The sequence below is a fragment of the Cheilinus undulatus genome, linkage group 12 (genome assembly GCF_018320785.1).
Source record: "Cheilinus undulatus linkage group 12, ASM1832078v1, whole genome shotgun sequence".
NCBI classification, from domain to species: domain Eukaryota; kingdom Metazoa; phylum Chordata; class Actinopteri; order Labriformes; family Labridae; genus Cheilinus; species Cheilinus undulatus.
In genome coordinates, this window is record NC_054876.1 from 8116370 (window position 1) to 8133442 (window position 17073).

At 37.5% G+C, this 17073-nt stretch overlaps 1 protein-coding gene across 1 annotated transcript; it reads left to right on the top strand.

Moving 5' to 3' along the window:
- Positions 1–2716: 2716 nt before the first annotated feature.
- Positions 2717–10562, top strand: LOC121518658 (matrix metalloproteinase-18-like). The gene is made up of 10 exons (XM_041801122.1): positions 2717–2829; positions 2971–3218; positions 3304–3452; positions 5405–5533; positions 5621–5782; positions 8846–8975; positions 9075–9208; positions 9318–9477; positions 10260–10363; positions 10453–10562. Exons 1-10 carry the CDS (start codon positions 2722–2724, stop codon positions 10560–10562), a joined length of 1434 nt encoding a protein of 477 aa, XP_041657056.1. The 5' UTR covers positions 2717–2721.
- The last annotated feature ends 6511 nt before the right edge of the window (positions 10563–17073 follow it).

The following is a 17073-nucleotide window of genomic DNA, read 5'->3' on the forward strand; positions in this document are numbered from 1 at the left end:
ATGCAACACTCAGTGACACCTACACAACTCTTCTGGCTTGCCAGCATGCTATGGAGAAGACACAGAGTACCTGACTCTGAGAGGGACTAGAATTGAGTTGTCAATGATGTCACTGTTCATAAACAGTGGCTTCACCAAAGCCTTTGGAAATAGGGTTAGGGTTATGCAAAGGAGAGGCCTCTATGTGTTTAGATTAGACCCTAACACAGAGGCTTTTTTGGGGGTAAAATGAAGTGCTTTGTGTTTTACGGCATAGCGTACATGTGAGCCAACATATTTCCTTGGCCTATTTTCCCTAAAACTCCTTAAACTACTCGGCTAGAAGATACCCATTCATAGCCAATATGCTGGGGTGTTCTCTCATAATAATTTAAGACGCAATTTTCACAGAAATCACCCGAGGCTAAATCCATTTCCATACCCAGGAACCTTACCCAGGTGCGGCGCAGCAAGGCCAAGCAATACTGGCTGATGACTTCACGATGCAAAAGAGGAGCTGTTCAGTGATGTCACCTCAGATTCTACCGTGTTATTGCAGTTCTAGTCGAAGACATCGTTAGCATTGTGAACTGGAGTGGAAACCACAGTGGGTACCACTGCTAGCCTTGGCCACACTCTTTCCTTTTGCAGCATCAAACCAGTGTGAGATCTTTTTTTTTTTTTTTTTTTTTTTTCGGCTGTTACCTTAATTAAGACCAAAAAAAAAAAAAAGCTGGACATTGAAAATGACCTGAAAGTGGCAGTCTCAAAACTGCACCCAAAAACTGTAGCAGAAGATCTGTAGCACCAACCAAGCCCACAGTATTCACTGAAATTATTGCAGGTGTATAAATCTTCAAGATCTTTATCAAGTTTTAATTGTCAGGAAAATGTTCATCTTTAGCAAGTCTGATTTTAAAACTCTGACAATGTATTTGTAAAACATTTATATCTTTTTACAAGTTAATATGAACTGTGAGGGGTGGACCTGAAAATATTTTTACCTGCCAAAGCGGTGCCTGACAGAAAGAATTTTGGAACTTCTGCCTTACAGGAACAAATGTCCATCCTTGGGTAAGATGTGAGCTAAGTTAATGACGAAGGCTTAGCAGGTTTTTACTGAAGGTGTTTTGGTAAATGGTATCTCCTTATAAGGACAGCAGACAGACTTGTTAGTTGTTGAATGTGTTTTACATCTTCTGTTAACCACAATGTTTCTATAAATAGGCCGGTTTCTGTTGAAGTTGCAAGTCTGGTAAAATGTGGTGACATCAACGTGTCAGACAATGACAACAGGTTCAAACAGCATCCTGGAAACAGAAATGAATATTTTTATCAATATTACTTCAAGTGTAAAATAAATGAATTTCTAACTCTAAATAAAAAAATAAAAAACAGTACATTTGAGTTATACTGAGTGTGATCGGTAGCATATTTTTGAAGCAAAATCTCAGTCTCAGTTAAAACACGCGTATATATACATACACATAAACATACACATCATGTAACATGCACACCCACAATTCCAAAAAAGTTGGGGCACTGTGTAAAATGTAAATTAATATCTTATAAACCTATATATCATTCACACAGAGAATAAAAACATCAGATGTTTAAACTGAGACAATTTGCTTTCCATAAAAATTCTATCTTATTTTGAGATTCCACACAGCAACACATCTCAAAAAAAGTTGAGACAGGGCATTAAAAGGCTGGAAAAGTAATTGGCAACAATGAAAAACAGCTGGAGGAGCTTTTTGCTACTTAGTAGATTAATTAGTAACAGGTCAGTAACATGACTGTATATAAAAGGAGCATGTCAGAGAGGCAGTTCAGTATTATATTTACTGTACTATACTGTATTTGCTTATTTATCCAATTTTAATAATGAACTAGAATGGCCGTTTGAGGTGGCAGACCCACGCCTAAGCAGTGCCACCGAGGAACTTATGCTCCCATTGATTACCATGGTGTTCAAAATTTCGAAGTCCGAGAAAAACTGAACGGGTGCGCGGATCATCACCAAAATCTAACAGGTTCTTCCCTGTCACTATCCCAATATTCCCTGAAAGTTTGGTGAAGATTCACAGAAATCACCGGAGGTTAATGTCACTTCTATAGCCAAGCACCTTATAAGACCCAACTTCAAAAATCCTGAAATTTTCCTTTAATGTGTGGTGTGATGTCACCTCAGATTCAACAATGTTACTACTTTTCTAGTCTAAGACATTGGATTGTGAAAAGATTTTGATCAAATAACTTTCTACATTTGCTAGACAATGAGTTCCAAATAGTTTTGAGTGATTTCTTTTTACTATGTTTATCATGTTCTCTCTGCTTGTTTACTGTCTTTATGACATTGACATTAAAAAGAGGGAAATGCAATGTCTTTTCATTATAACGCGATGATTTGATTTTCCTTTTGTTTGTTTTTTCTTTTGGTCAAAAGTTATAATGTAACAAGGACATATTCTAACTACATCTGCAGGAGATTGTGAGAATACAGTAGTAGTACTGTGGAATCTGTTCCTAAAAAATCTTCCAAATTATAGTGCTATGTCATTAAATCACAGTGTCTTTATATGGTAAACTTTTTTACATGATGAGCAATAAAAGCGCCACTTCCTCTCTCTAAGGAAAACTGAGTCAGTAGGAACAGGAGGTAGTTACTCAACACGCCATGATTTCTGCCTTTAAAAGAGCTGCCTGCAGGACAGGGAGACATTCAACCAAAGACATTCAATGAAAAACATGAAGACTCTTAACATATGCCTTCTACTGAGCCTTGCTGTCACTGTTTACAGTGCACCGCTGCAACAAGCTTCTGTGCAAGATGAGACGTTTGCAGAGGTATGTATGCTTGATACTGACCATGTTTTATGCTTTCTAGGAATCCTCACACTCTAGAAATGTGAATGCTTTTGTAATAGAGAGAAAGAGTTATGCACTGATGCATGGTTAAGTTTCCAACTCCTGTCCTTTTTTTTGCAGGGCTACCTGAGGAAATTCTTCAACCTGACAGAAGAGACCGGTCCAACTGTGAGACGAGGAATCAGCCCTCTCAACAAGAAGCTGGCTGAGATGCAGAGATTCTTTGGTCTTCAGATCACCGGGTACATCGATGCAGACACCATGGCCATGATGAAGAAGCCCCGCTGTGGTGTTCCTGATACCAACATCGGCCAGTTCTCCACCTTTGGAAACAACCTGAAGTGGCAGACAAACAGCCTCACATACAGGTGAGTGACCTAAAGAGAGAAAATGTGAGAGAAATAATGCATTGCATGACAAAAAAACATTAAAACATGATTTTCTGTCCTCCAGGATTGAGAACTACACTCCAGACATGTCTGTAGCAGAGGTCGATGACTCCATACAGAAAGCTCTGGATGTTTGGGCCAAAGTCACTCCTCTGAGGTTCACAAGGATCTACAGTGGCACCGCAGACATCATGATCTCCTTTGGTCGCACCTGTGAGTCCAGAATTACTCCTTCTTTATCTGTCCCAAGTTATATACCCTCTTTGCATAGTTAATGGTGGTTTTGAAAGATTTTATCCTCGGAGTAGACTGCAACCTCTTGATTTTAGAAGTAAAGCAATGTGGAATTGTCCTATACATGCATTCTTTCCAATAAGGGAGACTCTGCTGGGTGCAAAAAGAATAGTCTAATAGTACAATATAGGCCCATGAGAAAATGACACTTATTTTGCAAATGTTTTAAATGAATTAAGGTCCCATTTTTAGTACCATAAAAAATGCTTTACAAGGTATTTTAAAGATTACTTTTGGGCATGTTGCCTTCATTTAGATAGAACATCTGAAGAGAGACAGGACTATGTAGAGAACATTGGGAAAGACATGCACCCAACAACACTGGGACTAGGAATCAATCCAGCCACCATTATCGAGGACACTAGCCTCTGTATGAGGGCGCCTGCTCTACCAGTTGAGCTAAACCAGCACCCTGTACAATGATGATTAACCATGTCCAAAGATTATACTGTAGATTAGAGGTGGACAGTCACCTGTTGGGTTCAGTAAGACTGTCTGGAACCTATATTCTTTGCAGGAGCCTGTAGTGGGGTGCAAAAAGTCTGATAGTATATAACAAGATATTTTAAAGTTGGCATTTTGCTGGTTCCAAAAGACCTTTAACATTACATGATGTTAAACTTGTACCTTAAGGAACTGTCCAAACATTACACTGTATATTTGAGGGTTAGGGTTAGGGGTAGGTGTCCTTCATGGAGTGGACATCTGAGGTGAACCTTTTGCCTTTTGGGTTTAAATGTGACAAAAGTGGCATCTCAAACCCAGATGTTTTTGCCGGACAGGACTCAACTGGGTGATTGTGCATGGCTTAAAATATATGGCATCCATTCCTAGTAAATGCACTGCCAAAGTAATTTTTTATAGTTGCTTTAGTACAAGTTATAAGTCTGAATTTTTGAATTATGGTCCCATTTTTAGTGAGATAGGAAAAAAGGCTGGTGTGCTTTATGACACTGGAGTCCAACTCTGGGACCCTAAGATCTCAGGGAGGGTGCAGGGCTCCATCTGCTCTGATGTTGTCCAAATAAGATTGCAAATATTCTTTTAAATCATGATTACAAACATGATATACAACAGCATATTGGTGCCACCCCAAAAGATACAAATAAAGAGGATCCATTAATATGCTTAAATTAAAGTTTAAAGAAAAATCTCATAATTTCTCAGATTATAACATCATATAGTTGCAAGAAACCAAACTCAAAATTTCAGAGTTTAGAAGTCATACGTTATGACATTATATACTACAAAATTCCACATTTTTCTAGCCATAAATGGAATACAGTATAAAGTTGTTCATTTACGAGAAACCATAAAGAAAAACAGCAGCATGTTTCATTCTTATAATGATGCAGTGGTGATTCTTGGCTAAAATCACAAGCAACTCTTTACTGATCTGTCCCAATAAGAAGTATCATTTTATTAGACCCTCAACTACAGGACCCGTGCAAGGAAAATGGATTTATCTTGTGTGATTTTCTTCGATTTAGTTGGCTATCTTTGGCTTTATAACATCAAAACTTTGAACTTTCAGTTAAAGTAAAATATACAACTGCTGAGTTTTTTTCTCAAAAGTTACCCTTTCCTCTTAATAGAGTGGCCCTAACAAACTGTAGAAATAATGGAATGTACATAGATAGAGAAGTATTCTCAATGAAAACAGTTAAAACTGATAATTAATTTATTTCCAAGTTGGTCCTCGGGGGCTTCGCTTTCCTTAGAAACAAGTAGGCAGGCTCTAAGGAAAAAAGGTTGTGAACCACTGACTTTTGGTGTATAACTATCTTGGAATTATAAGATTCTGTAATTGCAATGTGCCAGTCTAGGTGGAGATGTGGCATGACTTGACATGATGTAATTTCTTCTAACAGCTCATGGTGATTTTTACCCCTTTGATGGTCCTGGTGGAACTCTGGCCCACGCCTTCGCCCCGTCCAACGGCATCGGAGGAGACGCTCACTTTGACGAAGATGAGACCTTCACCTTCCGCTCTCAGACAGGTCAGTTTATGGTCTCTCTAGCTTCCTTCTGTTTCTGATCTACTCCAGAGCTCTCCATAAATTTAACTCTGGGGTTTTCTGCTGCAGGTTACGTCCTCTTCGTGGTGGCTGCCCATGAGTTCGGTCACTCTCTGGGTTTGTCTCACTCTAATGACCCTGGTGCTCTGATGTACCCCACGTACTCCTACAGAAATCCTGACACCTTTGTGCTGCCCCGCGACGACGTCAAAGGAATCCAGTCTCTCTATGGTGAGTGCTTTACATTTTACTTACAGTTTTACATCCATGTTAGGTTTTGCATTCACAAAAATAAACATCTATAAAACACAATTAGTCCCAGTGAAGCAATAGAAAACATACATATATATATATATATATATATATATATATATATATATATATATGTTAATGTTATGCAACAGAAGACTGTGTTTTTTCATGAAGTTTCTGAAATAAAGTTTCTGAATCATGAAATCTAAGCAGTAGTCTCTGCTCTTGGACATGGTGGAAGTATCCACTGAATGTCCGAAAGTCTTGCCAACTCTGAAAAGACATGTCTCTTTCTAACCTACTAATTCTTCAAATTCATCCATCCAAGATGGATGCTCTTGCAGAGGAAGGGCAAATCTAGCTTGCAAACTGCAAAGCTAAAACTTGTTACATACACACCACAAAGCATGTAAATACGTTGAATTGGTCAAGTATAGAATAATTTATCCACAGGTCATATTCCAGGGATTAAAGTGAAAAAGTTTCTGAGTATATCAAATTAAGCTTAAAAAAGTATTGAAAGATTAGGTAGTAATCGCTGCTCTTTCTACTTAAAAAAATGCATTTCAGATGATTTAGAGTATTGATTTTTTTCTGCATTTGCAGAATGAAGGTAGAGCTAGTTAGCAAATTTGAAGACTGTTATGTTTAAAAACGTTGAAACTATCCAAAAGCAATGTAAAAAAATGTATATTTAGTTTGGTAGACAACAGAAGACTGTCATTAATCTACAGGTCAAATTGCATGGCTGAAAAATCTTGCTAAAAATATTAAATAATGCTTCAAAAACAAACAAAAAAAAATTGTCTGTGCTCTGGGCTGCTCCAGTCATGCACATTAAAATGAGCCAAAAGCATGCCTACTTGCAGGAAAGATGCAACCTTTCCATTCTTCAAAAAATGCATTGTAGACTTGTCAGAGTCATGCATCCAGGACCAATGCCCTTGCAGAATGAAGATAGAGATGTCCTTTTGTCATATATCAGAAAACTGCTATCAATATACAGGTCAAATTTCAGTGATAAAAAAGTTGCTAAGGAAATTAAATAACGCTTCAAAAATATGGAAAATATAGCATTAATCTCTACTCTGGGATATTGTGGTCATGTCTGGTGAAAGGGCCTAAAGCATGCCTTTTTGAAGGAAAGATGCACTTCCCTTTAAACGATGCATTTCAGACTCTTCAGATTCTTGTACCCAGGGAAGATGCCCTTGTAGAATGAGGGCAGTACTGTAGACCAGGGTTCCTCAATTAGTTTTTCCTGGGGGCCAACATTTTTCAAGGATAGAAAGCTGAGGACCAGACATGATTTCTTGGATGTTCACACATAAGCTTTATATATATATATATATATATATATATATATATATATATATATATATATATACAGTGCTTAACAAATTTATTAGACCACCCTAACCCCAACCAAAGTAAGGTTTAAGCCACAGCTGCCCTAAATGAATAGCATTTGGTAATTACCAAAATCATTTTTTATGTTTCTGCAATGGTTAATACACCAATATGTAGAAGCTCATACACTGAAATGATATTTTTAATGCTAAAATATAGTTATTGTTATCCATGAATTTTCAAATTTACTGATTTACAAACAAACTGAAAAAATAGTAAAGCACATGAAAATTTCTTGATTAATATGTCAAATTATAGTTATTTACTGTCATTCCTGAACAGAAATATGAGTTTTAGTGGTTGAATGTTATGCTTGATTAATTTCTGACTTCTCAGAGAAGCCCAGTGAGCCGGCTCAAATTTGGGTGAATTCAGTTTGAAATTCCTCATTCCTGTTCAAAATAGTAAAAGCTGAGTGAAAATGAAAGAGTCCGCATTAAAGCACTTCATGATGCTGGATGGTCTTTGAGACAAATATGAAAGGTGGTCTAATAAATTTGTTAAGCACTGTATATATACACCCACACACAGAGTATGGCTTAATTAGCAACACTTTAGACAGAGGATTTATTTGCAAGGAATCTTAACAGGTCAGTCATGCTGTCCTTGTATCAGGTGGCATTTTTTTTTTCCGCACTTTTAACATTTTTAAGACCCACTGATGACGAGATGATGATGATGATTGATGAGACCTGGAGTCAAATACGCGTAGGATTTATAAACTATGTCCTGTTTGACAATAATGATCAAGACCTTAATTGCACATCTGATTGACATAAAATGAAACTGTATGCAAATAAATGTTGTTGATATTAGTTTGGCATTAAAGATTCTTTATTATGAGGGATTAAATCAGGCTGACATTGAACTTGAAATTGAAATTGAATCACCAAAGCAAGATACGATGTCTGTGTTTGGAGCCGACGGGCAATTGTGCAGGGAAAGTGTTTGCTATCCTGAGAGCAGCTGTTTAAATCCCCCACAGGAAGAGAAGTTTGGTTTTACAAGGCAAAAACCTCTGACATTCTTTAAGGCCTGAGATGCAGAAAACTAGTCAGAGGTGCGGGAAGGGCTGGACTCAGTGAGAGTCTGTGCAGCTGCGCACGGTGGTTAAATTCTTCATCTTCAACAAAATAATCAATATTAAATGAGACAATAAATACTTCTTCAGTCTTAAAAATCATGCGGTCTGTATCAGCCTCTTTTTGGGCAGCATGTTTGCAGAGCTGAGGTGATGAAGCAGTTAGCCGTGTGTCTTTTTACGATGCTCCTCCCTGCTCTAAAGAGAGTTCAACATACTATATCTAACTCATTTATTGCATAGTATTACTCCCTTTCCTCACTATAATTATAGAAAGATCATGATAAATGAGTGAAAATTTGTATTTTAAACACCTAAGAGGGTAAAAATTAAAAATTAATATATTTTTTTAAATTTCCATCTTTTTTCCAAAATGTCTCGCAGCCAGATGACGCCTACCGGTGGGCCAGAAGTGGCCCACAGGCCACCATTTGAGGATCGCTACTATACTATACTATACTATACTATAGTATATAAGACTTATTTTTTTACCTCAGCAAAAATCCCCATTGAAAATGTCACACAACTCAATAATTCTATCAAACCTCCAGGTTCAAACTCTGATGATGATAACAACGAGCCTGGACCTGAGCCCCCCACCACCCCTGACGCCTGTGATTCGACCATGGTTCTGGACGCCGTCGCCACCCTGAGGGGAGAGATGCTCTTCTTCAAAGACAGGTATTGAAGACAAGCAGCAAATTTTCTTAAACATCTAAATTAAATCATTTTTTACATAAGATCTGGATCTTTACCTTTTTTATTCCTGTTTGTTGTCAGCTTCTTCTGGCGTAGCTACATTTACAGCCAGAGCCCCCAGCAGACCCTCATCACAAACGCCTGGCCAAACGCTCCCGTCAACATCGACGCTGCCTATGAAAGCAAAGTGTTGAACAGTGTCTTGCTCTTCAAAGGTACTTTATTCACTCTCCTGATCCATTCAGAGCTCATAATCAGACTCTGATATCATAATTGCCTCTAATTTTCACATATGATTACTAAACATTTCTTATCTTCTCACAGGCCGTAGAGTTTGGGCTTTCAGCGGCTCTGATCTTGTGCAAGGCTTCCCTAAGTCTATCTCCAGCTTTGGCCTGCCTATAAGTGTGGACAAAATCGATGCAGCTTTTTATGACACTAAATCTCGCAAGACTCTGTTCTTCGTTGGCAGACAGTACTACAGGTATGTTCAAATTCATGAGATTTATTCCTACACTGATTAAGACATGACTATCATTTATCAAAGAAATCAGAAGTTTTAATCGATTGTTATCTCAATTTAAAAATATATTTCCATCAGACAACTCACTTTGGAGTTTGGAAATTGTTATTGGCTTATTGTTATAGCCACACCATTGAGAGCCAGAGAGGCCAGGAAACTACCTTGACCTAACTTTAAAAACTTAACATTTGTAAATAATCAAACAATTCCATTTTTCTTAACTCAGTTCTGTCAGTTGAAGTAAATTGCTTCTTTAGTTAAAATTGGTGCAAAGAAATGCTAAATCTGTTAGCCTATGAATGGATATCTCCCCTTTGTGTTAGCATCAAGCTAACAATCTCTGTACATCTTATTCCATCTCTTAGAAATTAAAAAAAATCCTTTTGAATAATTGAGTGATTTTCATAGAGTAGTTTTTCTTAAAATGGTTTTTCATAGTTTACATCACTTTTGTCCAGACTAAAGTACAGCGGGCCAATGCAGCCCAACTTTGTTAAGTGGCCTGCAGCAAATTCTATAACTAAAATGAAATATGGTCCAAATTAGAACATAATGCTTGTGATGGACTGTTTTGTACTTCTTATTTTCAGCACAATGCATTATTTTTCCTTGTTACATGTTTGCCCTTGGGGCTCGCTATTTCTTTAAATGCAAGTAGTTGGGCTTCAAGGAATAAGTTTTGAGAACCACTAGTGTACATGATGGTGTTCATGCATCAGTCTAATTCCTGCTTGTTTCTTCAGTTATGATGAGGCCAAAAAGAGAATGGACAGAGGCTTCCCCAAGAACGTGGCTCAAACCTTTAGTCATGTGACTGGCCAGGTGACCGCAGCCTTCCAGTACAGAGGTGAGCAGAACAGAAATCTGAACCTGTGAAATCTACAGAACAAGTAAATTTTGTGTAGAAATTTTCATTTTTCCTCTTTTTGTTTGCAGGTTTCACTTACATCTACAGTGGATCTTACATGTACAAGTACAGCCTGAGGTCCCGCAGGTTGTACCGTGTGCTGAGGAGCAACTACTTCCTGGGCTGCAACAGACATTAGACCAGTTCAGGTGTTTATGAAACTGCTCTGAGCAGCAATGAAGGCATTATTGTTGTTTAGTTATAATATGTATTTCAAAGCAGCATAGCTATACATTTACAGGTACTGGATTTATGTCCATCCTGAGAACAGCACCTTACATTTTTTAGTGTTTCTTTTTTAAGAGCCAGCTTTTCAATACTTCTATTAAAGTTAATTTATGTTTCTATGTATATGATAATCTTTGCTTATTTATTAAGCTCTTCACCTGACTGTTTGAAATGTGTTTTATGAAGTTTACCTGTTGACGTTGAAACATGTTACATGAGTAATTTAACATTGTTACATTACATGTCAAATTGCAGAATGGAGAATTTACAAAAAAATTCTTCTGCACTGAAAGTTCCCAAGAGCAAAGTGGTCTCCATGATTCTCAAAGCTGTCCTGGCTTTCAAGGGGAGTTTTTTGCAAACTTAATATCGGCTTTCATATGTTATGCACTGGGGAGAGGCTACTGCCTAGGCACAATCCCTCCAAAATGGGCTGCATTTCTTAACTCCTAAGTCAAAATTACCAGTATCTCTGGGCTTTTGGACAACACAAATATCTGAGAAGGCATTAATGTGAAGTAAGGACAAGTATGACCTCCTGGTTGCACCAAATGGCCCCTTGACTGTAAGCTTATGTTTAATCAATGTGTCATTGACATGTTTACACAAAATAAATAACAGTTTAGATATTTTATTGTGGACTAAATATGTGTGTATGTATTCATTTCCTGTTAATTAATATAGTATAGTGCATGCTTGTGGTTTGCACTGAGAAAAGCAATAGAAGTGCCACTTCCTTTCTTACTCATATGAGGTCGGTTAGGACATAAAATAGAAATAAACAGAAGTCCCCTCTTGATCAGTGTTTGGTGACAGTCCTCTGTTGATCAGATAAACCTGTAGATTTGTGTATTTTTATGTTTGTGTTGTTGTGCTGCTATCCTAGTGAGGACTTTGAACAGACTCTTGATTCCATGCTGACAGCCTGATTAAAATTTATATCCTCAGCCCTCTAACCTCCATTAAGCTATACAGATGACCCCCTGATGGAGGCGTATCATGTTTAAGGAGGTGCAAAGCCCAGTTGTTGCACACATCCAAGTAAGCAAATAGTAGCAGTGCAAATTTCATTTTATATCTGAGCAGGTGAGCACACAGTGAAAAAATCAGTTTCAACTTTACGTTAAACTGATTTCATTCATATCATGTATCATATATACTATTTTTCTTATTTTTACTGTGTATGATTGCCTTTAATCAAATTAGTCTAGCTGGACATTTTTACCTGACAAACCTTGAACAAATGTAAACTTACTTTGAAGTTGCCAGCCTCTTGTCTGCTCAATTGACTTATCTGTCACTTATCTGTCTTTTTATACATTGTCTGCGGTAAAAATCAACACTTAACTGTGAGTGGGCAAAAATAAATACTACACACGCTAAGATCTGCTGCCATAATTGCACCAGCCTCTTGTTGCTGCTTGCTTATGTCATGACTCTGCCGCGCCTGAAAGTACTGCCCTTCGTCGCTGATTGGTCCTGTCACTTTCTAACCGGGCCTAAACTGTTCAGACGGGAGCTAAACAAGATGGATTCGCCAATGAGAAACATGGAAACAGGCGTATCCATCTGCTTTGCAAGGTTATGTAGCATATAAACAGGAACTAAATAGGTAACTCAAAACCAACATCAAAGAAGACATCAAGTAAATAAATAACACTTCTATGAAATGATTTAAAACAATCTAAGACAAAAAGAGCAATAAAACAATGAGAGCAATCAGTGCAAGAATTAGAATGAGTTGCATAAACATCTAAAATGCTCAACAGAGATCATGAAAAGTTAGCATGGTGTTATTGACTTCAGCAGCATGATGATAGCTGTTTTAGGTTCTTTGGAAAGACTGTAACACATGTTGGCTGTTCTTGACTTAATGGTGCAATATCTCCTACCAGTCAGCAGGAGATCAGGCAGCAAGCAGGATGAAAAGTGTAAATGGACAACTGCATCAGATGGAAATAGGAAAGACTCCTGCAGTGCATGCCAAAATGCTCTGTGCCAGGTGTGAATTAGGGCCTTTAAAACTTGGTATATAAATCTTCAAGATGTTCATTGAGTTTTAATTTTAAGAAAAATGTTCATCTCTAGCAAGTCTGATTTTTAAAAGTCTGGCAATGTATTTGTAAAACATTTACATGTTTATGCAAGTCAATATCAAAATACCTACCAAAGGGGGGCCCGACAGAAAAAGTTTGGGAACTACTGCCTTAGAGGAACAAATGTCCATCCTTGGGTAAGATGTGAGCGAAGTCAATGACGAAGGCTTTAGCAGGTTTTTACTGAAGGTGTTTTAATAAAGGCTGGCTCAGACTATACGATTTTTGGTCGTTCACAACAGCACCATGCCAGACTATGCGACCAAAATCTTGTCCCGTCTTGGCCGACGGTCTGGCCACAGTACAAGAGTGGTCCGGACCGCTCAGCGTATGCTCACGTCACCACTATAGCGAAACGATAACGAAAATAAAATAAAATAAAATGTACACATTAGTTTTTGGGAATAAAAGGTGGTAAATCTTGTAAGTGATGATGCAAAGACAATGAGCAAATGTTCTCCTGTTGTTAGACGTCAGGATTCACATCACTGACGTCAGGTCAGGGTGTCAAACTAGGCGACGATGTACAGAAAATTCTGACATGCTAGTCTTGTTGAATCGTGATCGTGAGAAATCGTGAGGAGTCTTTGACGCGTTGTTAATTATGTCACACTACAAGACTGTTTGTCGTTTTTGACTCTCAAAATCGGCCCGAGTTTTGACGACGAGCTGCGATGTTGCAGTCAGGCTTAAATCTGGCTGAATTTGTGCAGTCTGAGCTGGCCTTAAATGGTATCTCCTTATAAGGACAGCAGACAGGCTTGTCAGTCTTTGAATGTGTTGTACATCCTCTGTTAACCACAATGTTTCTATAAGTAGGCCGGTTTCTCTTCGGTTACCTTTGATCTCTTTTTGTAGCAACCTTCAAAGGCTTCCAAATGATTACTCATAATCAATGGAGTAATTGACAGGCCGGATCATTTTAACTTTTATCTATCTTTTATATATGTGCATACTCACTTCATGAATATGCTATTTTATATCATGGTATTTGCTTAGCAGAGCACTACCTATCTCTGTGAGGTTTTAGAGGCTTTTCCTTTTTTTTTTTTTTTTTTTAAATTCTTCAGATCCAGGTCATGAACCTGTTCTCTTGGTGTGTATCTATGAAACAATCGAAAAAGGACTCATGCTGTACTGTATTACATAGTTTGTACATTGTTTGTCTGCCTGAAATGTTCTTTTTTTAACTGGTAAGCCTTTTTTTTCTTTCTTTCTCTTGCTCTTCCTTTTTAAAAAAAAATTATTTTACATTTGTACGTAGTTTATACAAGTATATTTACGCATCTATTGGTATACATGGATATATATATGTATGCATACACACATATATATATATATATATATATATATATACACATTTGTTTATATGTATATTTTTGTTTATATATGTGTACTTTTATTAGTATTCCTTTTTTAAAGTTTTGTTACTTTTTTGTTTGTTTGGCTGTTTGTTTAATTTGCTTTCATAGCAGGTCCAAGGTCTGCTGGGGTGGGATGGGGGGGGGAGTGTCTCCTTTTTTTACAGTAACTCTTGTTGTCATTTACATTACTGATGTACTTAAATGTGTAAAAATCCAATAAAATTGTCTGTGCAAAAAAAAAAAAAAAAAAAAAAAAGAAAAAAATAGGCCGGTTTCTGTTGAAGGTTGTAAGTCTGGTAAAACGTGGTGACATCAACATGTCAGACAAGTACAAAAGGTGCAAACAGCATCCTGGAAACAGAAATAAATATTTTTATGGATACTATTTCAAATGTGAAATAAATGCATTTTTAACTCTTAATTAAAAAAAACAGTATGTTTGAATAATACTGAGTGCGATCACCAAGGTGGCATATTTTTAAGGCAAAATCTCAGTCTCAGTTAAAACACACGTATATATACATACACATAAAGATACACATCATGTTACATATACAATTGGGGTTGGGGCACTGTTTAAAATGTAAATGAATGTCTTAAAAGCCTATATATCATTCACACAGAGCATAAAAACATCAGATGTTTAAACGGAGACAATTTGCTTTTCATAAAAATTCTATCTTATTTTGAGATTCCACACAGCAACACATCTCAAAAAAGTTGAGACAGGGCATTAAAAGGCTGGAAAAGTAATTGGCAACAATGAAAAACAGCTGGAGGAGCTTTTTGCTACTTAATAGATTAATTAGTAACAGGTCACTAACATGATATAAAAGGAGCATGTCAGAGAGGCAGCTCAGTATTATATTTACTGTACTATGCTGTATTTGCTTATTTATCCAATTTTGATAATGGATGATAAACTAGCTTGTTGCTATTGTCAACAGCAGTTACCTCGCTGTAGTGGGTCTTCAATTTCTATTCATTCACTCATTCTTTCATTTCACTTTTTTCATGAAATGTCATACCTCAACTTCAAAGTATGAAGGCAGGGATGTTGTCAGCTCGACAAACATTTCCCCTTTCTCATCTCATAGTTTCCTCTTGACTACAGTTGGGAGACACCATGGACATTTGGAAGAAAGTTCTTTGGTCTAATGAGACCTAAATGGTGCTTTTTGGCCATCAGACAAGTGGACACCAAACACTATACATCATCACAAACACCCCACCATGAAGCATGGTGGTGGCAGCATCATGCTGTAGGGATGCTTCGCAGCTGGATATTGAAGGCTTCTAAAGGTAGAGGGTAAAATGAATGCAGGAAAATATCGGAGGACAGTCTTATTCAGGCTGCAAGAGAGCTACGGTTTGAGAGAAGATTTATTCTCCAGCAAGACAATGAGCCGAAGCATGCAAGCTTCACAGAAATGGTTTAAAGACAACAAGCTGAATCTTCTGGAGTGGCCAAGTCAAAGCCCAGACCTCAGTCCAACAGAGTCCAGATGTGTAAGCCTGATTAAGTCTGACTTCTTTCACAGTCACATGTTGAAGTGTCACTTTAAACTGTTTCCTCTTTTATAGTGGCCTCATAGATTATTCAGTTCAATGGCACATTCTTAAGTGGCCAGTCTTTGTTTTATTTTTGCTGACATTTAAAATCAAAACAACTTCAACATTTCATGTACTGAACTGGAAGGGGTTCCCAACTTTGCTCACTGGGTTTAACTCAGAGTATTATAATATGTGACATAAGAATAAAATGTCCTAATAAGGATTTGAGCTCACATACTTGTCTCATATGTGTCTGTTTTCCTGTTTGTCATCAACTCCTAACCACACAGTTTCTAATAAAAGGCCTGTGTTTGGTAAATGATTCATGTTAGTGGTAAAAAGCTGTGACATCAGTGTTTTTTTTTTTTTTTTTTTTTTTTTGTTTTATTTTGTTTTTTTGAAGTTGCAATAATAAATCAAAGATGAGGACTACAAATGGCACACATCATATGAAATTATCGTTTTTATGCATGTTTCAAAATCTGGAACTGCTGCTCTTTTCAAACATGCACTCGTGAAAATGTCTGGAATATGCAGACAAGCCACTAAAATCTCTGAGTTGCTTGTTCACACTTAACTGTGTCTGTCATGACCCCCCAATCCCAGAATGCTTAGTGAGTAGGTTTAAACACACACCTGAAGAAGCATCACCACTTCTTAACAGCTTTTCTCCCTCATACAGGAAGCTGCTGTTCTGTTGCTGTGCCTTATTCAAGTGTAGTGCTGCTAACTGGAATCTATCCATTAAACAGACTCATTCACCTTGTAGAGGGATGTTTTTATACAAGTAGGCAGATCATGGCAGTCCATTTCTGCCTTGCTTAGATGGATCCAGTGTTTATGCACCATCACATCCACTCTGTCTTTGCACACTGCAGCTCACATACGTCACGTACATTTCTGAGGACATGCAAAGGCAATGCATCAAATGAATGCAGGGAAAGTATGGCAGTTATGATGCATGTGCATATGCATTGTTACAAGTATATATGCGGCCAAAACGCAGTTAATGTTTGGGTTGTTCACATCCAAGGTCTGGCTCCATTTTTAACAGTTTGACCTAAATTTGATTGTAGAGGTGGGCTTGGGCATGATTTATGTGGATTTTGACTTGGTACATGAATGATGCGACTGCTCATCAGCAAGCAGAGCTTAAAAGGCAATATGTAGTGTCTGCTGTCTCTTTGAAAACCATTATTCTCTGAGTTGCACGCTTGATGTGTAAGAAGAAAGATGTAAAAAATAATAAAAAACATCCATAGTAGCCCTCAGGATGGACTCCATTGTCTGTACAGAGTGTAAACAAATGCCAGTCAGAATGACTGCCAGGATTTCAGAGTTTGAAAGAACAGTTAATGAGACAGTTTCATTAAAGCAAACTCATGTTAATGTGTTTAAATTGGCTATA